At 36.5% G+C, this 6,437-nt stretch overlaps 3 protein-coding genes across 3 annotated transcripts in view; 2 read left to right on the top strand and 1 right to left on the bottom strand.

Moving 5' to 3' along the window:
* The window catches only part of LOC104727503 (histone H3.3-like), a 29,429-nt gene that overhangs the window by 19,771 nt on the left and 3,221 nt on the right, over positions 1-6,437 (top strand). The gene's annotated exons all lie outside the window — the stretch shown is intronic.
* On the bottom strand, positions 2,907-3,595 carry LOC109127484 (protein Iojap-related, mitochondrial-like). The gene is made up of 2 exons (XM_019232308.1): positions 3,173-3,595; positions 2,907-2,990 (listed from the first exon to the last, which is right to left on the bottom strand). The coding sequence occupies exons 1-2, from the start codon at positions 3,476-3,478 to the stop codon at positions 2,907-2,909; spliced, it is 390 nt and encodes a 129-aa protein (XP_019087853.1). The 5' UTR covers positions 3,479-3,595.
* On the top strand, positions 4,875-6,225 carry LOC104720941. Its single transcript, XM_019231720.1, has 4 exons — positions 4,875-5,092; positions 5,273-5,345; positions 5,425-5,521; positions 5,653-6,225. The coding sequence occupies exons 1-4, from the start codon at positions 4,875-4,877 to the stop codon at positions 6,054-6,056; spliced, it is 792 nt and encodes a 263-aa protein (XP_019087265.1). The 3' UTR covers positions 6,057-6,225.

Below are 6,437 nucleotides of genomic sequence, written 5' to 3'. Positions count from 1 at the left end.
AGTTAATTGTCATGTCTGTAATTTCATTTTAATTATGTTTTGTAAATTTTTATTTTATTTTATTTGCTAATGATTAAATCCGCAAACAAATTAAAAAAAAAAACAAGAAGGAAAATCGTACGAGAGGCGCATCAGCGCACCGGTCAATCAAGTCGGTAATTAGGGTTTAACCCAATCTTGACCATTTTTCGCAACCACAACTAGCTCATCATCATGTTGTCGGCTCTCCGATCTCGTTGTTTCTCTCTTCTTCAAGATCAATCATGGAAACTATGTTTATCTTCTGCTCTGAATCGCATCTTAGCCTGCTCTCCATTTTTTTCTTCAACCTCCGGAGCCAAAGACGTCTCAGAGATTCTCACGCTTCCCGAAGTGGAGAAAATACTCGCTGACGTGAAAGCTGATAACGTTACGGTGGTTCCAACTCACAATCACTGTTTCTGGGCCGATTACATGGTCGTCGCCACCGGACGATCCGATTGGCACTTAAAAACATCGCTCAAACATTAGTCTATAAGGTACACACGTCTTCCATCTTCCTCTATCGTTGAGATTGTTGATTTGGGTATAGCCAATTTTGTGAATTCGATATATGAAAATTGAATTTGACCTTTGATGGATAAATGATTAGCTCTGTTTTGTGAACACGTTTTGATATGATAAAGAGTGATCCAATGGTTTTCTTGTATTGCTCTTCACAGACCAAGCAAAAGCAGAAAGACGCCAAACATATAATGCTGCCTTATGTGCAAGGGTACGATAGCATGTGGGTTGTCATAGACTACGGTTCGTGTGTTCATGTTTCTATCTACACAAATTGTTCATTTTTATATTTCGTTGGAGTACTGTGTTGGATGTAATTCTCCGGATACCCTGTAGTCCATGAACTTGATGAGAAAGCCAGGGTTTATTTCAATTTGGATAGCCTTTGGACTGCTGAAACATCTGGTACTGATTCTTCAGGTAAACAAGTCGCTTAATTTAGTGTGTTCAGTGAATAAAAAAAGCTGAAACTTTGATCTTGGGTTTGTGTCTTTTTACATCATCTGAACACGGAGGTGGAGATTGTATTAGGAAGTATGTCCTTTTATATTAAATTGTTATGTCTCCTTGATGCTACCTTGGTATGAGGATATGGGGAAGTACTGTCTCTTGCTTGAGTAGTTAATTGTATTGATTTGAACCTAAACCAGTTATTAGATAGCATCCTCCATATGTGACTTCATGCTTCTCTTGCTGTTATAAAATCTATTTTAGGATTGATTTACATATAGCTTCTGATTTGTTGAAGCTTTTAGAATTGAGGTATTATTCTATTTTTGTTTATCTGCTCATAACAAAACAATTGAGTAGTTTATAACACTTTGATTTATCGTCTTTATTGATTATATTGATTACAACAACAACCCAAAAAAGAAAAAAAAAAGCTTCAATAAAATCAATAAAGATGATAAACCAAAGCGTTATAAACTACTCAATTGTTTTGTCATGAGCAGATAAACAAAAATAGAATAATACTTCAATTCTAAAGAGCTTCAACAAATCAGAAGCTATATGCAAATCAATCCTAAAATAGATTCTATAATAGCAAGAGAAGTATGAAGTCACATATGGAGGATGCTATCTAATAACTGGTTTAGGTTCAAATAAATACAATTAACTACTCAAGCAAGAGACAGTCCTTCCCCATATCCTCATACCAAGGTAGCATCAAGGAGACATAACAATTTAATATAAAAGGACATACTTCCTAATACAATCTCCACCTTTGTGTTCAGATGATGTAAAAAGACACAAACCCAAGATCAAAGTTTCAGCTTTTTTTATTCACTGATCACACAAAATTAAGCGACTTGTTTACCTGAAGAATCAGTACCAGATGTTTCAGCAGTCCAAAGGCTATCCAAATTGAAATAAACCCTGGCCTTCTCATCAAGTTCATGGACTACAGGGTATCCGGAGAATTACATCCAACACAGTACTCCAACGAAATATAAAAATGAACAATTTGTGTAGATAGAAACATGAACACACGAACGTAGTCTATGACAACCCACATGCTATCGTACCCTTGCACATAAGGCAGCATTATATGTTTGGCATCTTTCTGCTTTTGCTTGGTCTGTGAAGAGCAATACAAGAAAACCATTGGATCACTCTTTATCATATCAAAACATGTTCACAAAACAGAGCTAATCATTATCCATCAAAGGTCAAATTCAATACTCATATATCGAATTCACAAAATTGGCTATACCCAAATCAACAATCTCAACGAAAGGGGAAGATGGAAGACGTGTGTACCTTATAGACTAATGCTTGAGCGATGTTTTTTAAGTGCCAATCAGATCGTCCGGTGGCGACGACCATGTAATCGGTCCAGAAACAGTGATTGTGAGTTGGAACCACCGTAACGTTATCAGCTTTCACGTCAGCGAGTATTTTCTCCACTTCGGGAAGCGTGAGAATCTCTGAGACGTCTTTGGCTCCGGAGGTTGAAGAAAAAAATGGAGAGGAGGCTAAGATGCGATTCGGAGCAGAAGATAAACATAGTTTCCATGATTGATCTTGAAGAAGAGAGGAGCAACGAGATCGGAGAGCCGACAACATGATATGAGCTAGTTGCGGTTGCGAAAAATGGTCAAGATTGGGTTAAACCCTAATTACCGACTTGATTGACCGGTGCGCTGTTGCGCCTCTCGTGCGATTTTCCTTCTTGTTTTTTTTTTTAATTTATTTGCGGATTTAATCATTAGCAAATAAAATAAAAGAAAAATTTACAAAACATAATNCTTCTCATCAAGTTCATGGACTACAGGGTATCCGGAGAATTACATCCAACACAGTACTCCAACGAAATATAAAAATGAACAATTTGTGTAGATAGAAACATGAACACACGAACGTTAGTCTATGACAACCCACATGCTATCGTACCCTTGCACATAAGGCAGCATTATATGTTTGGCATCTTTCTGCTTTTGCTTGGTCTGTGAAGAGCAATACAAGAAAACCATTGGATCACTCTTTATCATATCAAAACATGTTCACAAAACAGAGCTAATCATTATCCATCAAAGGTCAAATTCAATTTTCATATATCGAATTCACAAAATTGGCTATACCCAAATCAACAATCTCAACGAAAGGGGAAGATGGAAGACGTGTGTACCTTATAGACTAATGCTTGAGCGATGTTTTTTAAGTGCCAATCAGATCGTCCGGTGGCGACGACCATGTAATCGGTCCAGAAACAGTGATTGTGAGTTGGAACCACCGTAACGTTATCAGCTTTCACGTCAGCGAGTATTTTCTCCACTTCGGGAAGCGTGAGAATCTCTGAGACGTCTTTGGCTCCGGAGGTTGAAGAAAAAAATGGAGAGGAGGCTAAGATGCGATTCGGAGCAGAAGATAAACATAGTTTCCATGATTGATCTTGAAGAAGAGAGGAGCAACGAGATCGGAGAGCCGACAACATGATATGAGCTAGTTGCGGTTGCGAAAAATGGTCAAGATTGGGTTAAACCCTAATTACCGACTTGATTGACCGGTGCGCTGTTGCGCCTCTCGTGCGATTTTCCTTCTTGTTTTTTTTTTTAATTTATTTGCGGATTTAATCATTAGCAAATAAAATAAAAGAAAAATTTACAAAACATAATTAAAATGAAATTACAGACGTGGCAATTAACTGTTTTGTCTAAAAAAATAAAATTTTAATTAATCCATATAAAATAGCAGTCTGAATTAATACGAATAACAATATTATATTTTTGTTATATTTTATTTATTTATTTTTTGACAAAAAATTATATGGTTCAAATGTTCAAAGCTTAAAAAATCTATATATGTGTTCTTTTTTTATAAAAATTTCATACTTCCTTTTCAATTCAAATGTACAAATCTAATTTATACGAAGACTATCAATCATCTAATTTACATCCATTTACATATACACTATTTATTTTATTATTAAAATATATAATTTTATTTAATTTAATATATATTTTTATTTTTATATAATTTTATTTAATATATATTTTTATCTTGTTTCTTCGCCCGTCGAATCGTATGGATTTAGGTTTTAGGTTAGGGAGATGAATCGATCCGCTAGATTTGAGTATTAGATTGTTTCTTTAGGTGGAATCGTCTTCTTGCTTTTTCACCGGTGTAATTAGATTATTCATATTGTAGATTAGGGTTTCGGTTTTCCTTATTATGCGATTTACAATTGGGGATTTGCTTTGGTTTTGTGTTGATCTTACGATACATTTTTGCAATTGAAATACTTTGGTTCTAAATTTTGTTATCTTGTTGAACAGATAGTGGCTCGTACTAAGCAAACAGCTCGGAAAGGCTCCTAGGAAGCAGCTTGCTACAAAGGTAAGCTCTCACATGTGATCTGAGTTTTCGCTTTGATTGACACATCTCTGGATTTGTTCTAATTGTTTTTTTTTGTTTTCTTACAATTTAAGGCTGCACGTAAGTCTGCACCAACCACTGGAGGAGTCAAGAAGCCCCATCGTTACCGTCCTATAACTGTTGCTCTTCGGTATGCATTCTGTTTTTTTTAACTTTATTTTATTATCTTATTAACTTTTAAAACATTATTTTATTCAAAAAGAAATGTTGATGAAAAGGGTTCGAACCGGCGACCTCTCGATCTGCAGTTGAATGCTCTACCACTGAGCTATGGACCCAATTGTATTATTTTCAATATTTATAACTTATAACTCAAAAACCTGATTGCTTAAAAGTTAAAACCCCTAGTTGCAGCGCTTCTTCTTCTTCGTTTCTCACAGCTTGCAGCCGCCTATGGCAGTCAGTTATTCTACTTTTTGATAATATAATTTCTCTGTTTCCGTCGCCGGTAAAGGATGGGCAAACGAGGAGCTAAGAAGCTTACAAACACTCAAGGAGGAGGACCTAATCTCAAATCCGTACTAAGACATGATCACCTGAAAAATCTCGCCCTCTGGTCTTCCGCCGGAGATACTCCCATCCCCTCTCTTGCTTCCTTGTTTGGTCGACGTCTCGCTGCCGACATCGATTCCACAGGAATCGCTACTGATCCTGATCTCGTCTCTTGCCAAAGGTACCTCTTTTAGGGTTTTCTTATCATGACTACAATTTTGGAATGTGAAACCGCCGATTAGTTAGGTTTTTTTTGGTTTAGAATCTTGAAATGTCATTGTTCTGTGTTTAGATTCCTTAATGTTTTACAAAGAGAGGATCTTTATGAATTTAAATGTTATGTAATGATGATTCCAAGTAGGTGTGAGATCATACTTAAGCCAGGCTTCAATTGCAATGTCAGAATCGAGAAGGTTTCTTCTAAGCAGAACCAGGTGCAAGAAGTCTAACATCTGTTTGCCTCAGAACAATGTTGTTTACCATTGCAATTTCTGTTCTCACCGGAACCTTAAGAGACGTACTGCGAAAGGTCAGATGAAAGAGATTTACCCTTTCAAGCCGAAAGCTCCTCGTCCTAAGATCAATCAAGAGATGACAGTGATGCCTCAAAGTAACATGCTTTCTTCACCTGTGAGAAGTGAGAAAGATCAGGTGGAGGAGGTGAATACACCGAAGCCGATGATGCTTACTCTGGATAGGGATAAGAGGATACGAAAATCCAAGAGTAAGAAACCGATTGAGTCTCAAAGTGTTGCGGATTGACTAGTATAACATTGAGAGCTTCTTTTGTGCCTATAACGACGTTAAAGCCTCGTTTTTTATTCAACATTCCGCACAATCACCATATCGATTTCTGCAAGTCCCCATTATTCAAGTTTAGAAGAACATATGCTCAAAATGACGAGTCTTCTTCTACTGGTGGTGGAAACAGACCGGTTAGTAGCGATGATTCGACCAAGAAAGACCAATTTGGTGGTTTCAGTTTTAAGTGGAGGGAGCTGTTGAATCCGGATCAGGACAACTTTGTGGCTGTTGCGTTGGCCGGGGTATTGACTTGGGCTAGCCTTCAAGTCTTGTCGCAGCTTTTCTTCAAGTATTCATTTATCGCTGCTCTACTCATTTTCATTCTCGTCACTCTCCTCTAGCTTCTGTTTTCTTTGTACCACCAGTACAGAGACATGAATGTACACTTGAGTCTTGGTATAAAACAAAAGTATGAAGTTGTTGCATCACAGGTTTGAATTCTAACTGTGGTTTCATACATTTAACGTTTGTACTCGCTTCTTGAAAACAATGAAGAATGTCTCAAAGAAACAGTTCCAAAAATCTCAAAGTTAACACCTTTATATGATCCAAACTCGAAGAAACACATTAACGAGAATCAATCAATCAAAGTTATTTTATTTAGACTTTTATTAAGCTTATTCCGATCAAGAACAATAATAATAGAACCGTATCTTTTATATCATCAAAACCTTAGACCCCCTAAAGAAGATAAGATTGAAAAAAAAAAAAAAAAAAAAAAA

The sequence above is a fragment of the Camelina sativa genome, chromosome 11 (genome assembly GCF_000633955.1).
Source record: "Camelina sativa cultivar DH55 chromosome 11, Cs, whole genome shotgun sequence".
NCBI classification, from domain to species: Eukaryota; Viridiplantae; Streptophyta; class Magnoliopsida; order Brassicales; family Brassicaceae; genus Camelina; species Camelina sativa.
The sequence above is the reverse complement of the archived record's forward strand: the minus strand, read 5'-3'. Positions and strand labels throughout refer to the sequence as shown.

Excerpts from the sequence above, each read along its gene's own strand:
- LOC109127484 (XM_019232308.1), bottom strand. The coding sequence starts at position 3,478 with ATGTTGTCGGCTCTCCGATCTCGTTGCTCCTCTCTTCTTCAAGATCAA. Across the intron at positions 2,991-3,172 it reads CTCAAGCATTAGTCTATAAG|ACCAAGCAAAAGCAGAAAGA; the intron begins GTACACACGTCT and ends TGCTCTTCACAG.
- LOC104720941 (XM_019231720.1), top strand. The coding sequence starts at position 4,875 with ATGGGCAAACGAGGAGCTAAGAAGCTTACAAACACTCAAGGAGGAGGA. Across the intron at positions 5,346-5,424 it reads TTTCTTCTAAGCAGAACCAG|AGACGTACTGCGAAAGGTCA; the intron begins GTGCAAGAAGTC and ends CGGAACCTTAAG. Across the intron at positions 5,522-5,652 it reads GATGACAGTGATGCCTCAAA|TCTCAAAGTGTTGCGGATTG; the intron begins GTAACATGCTTT and ends AAACCGATTGAG.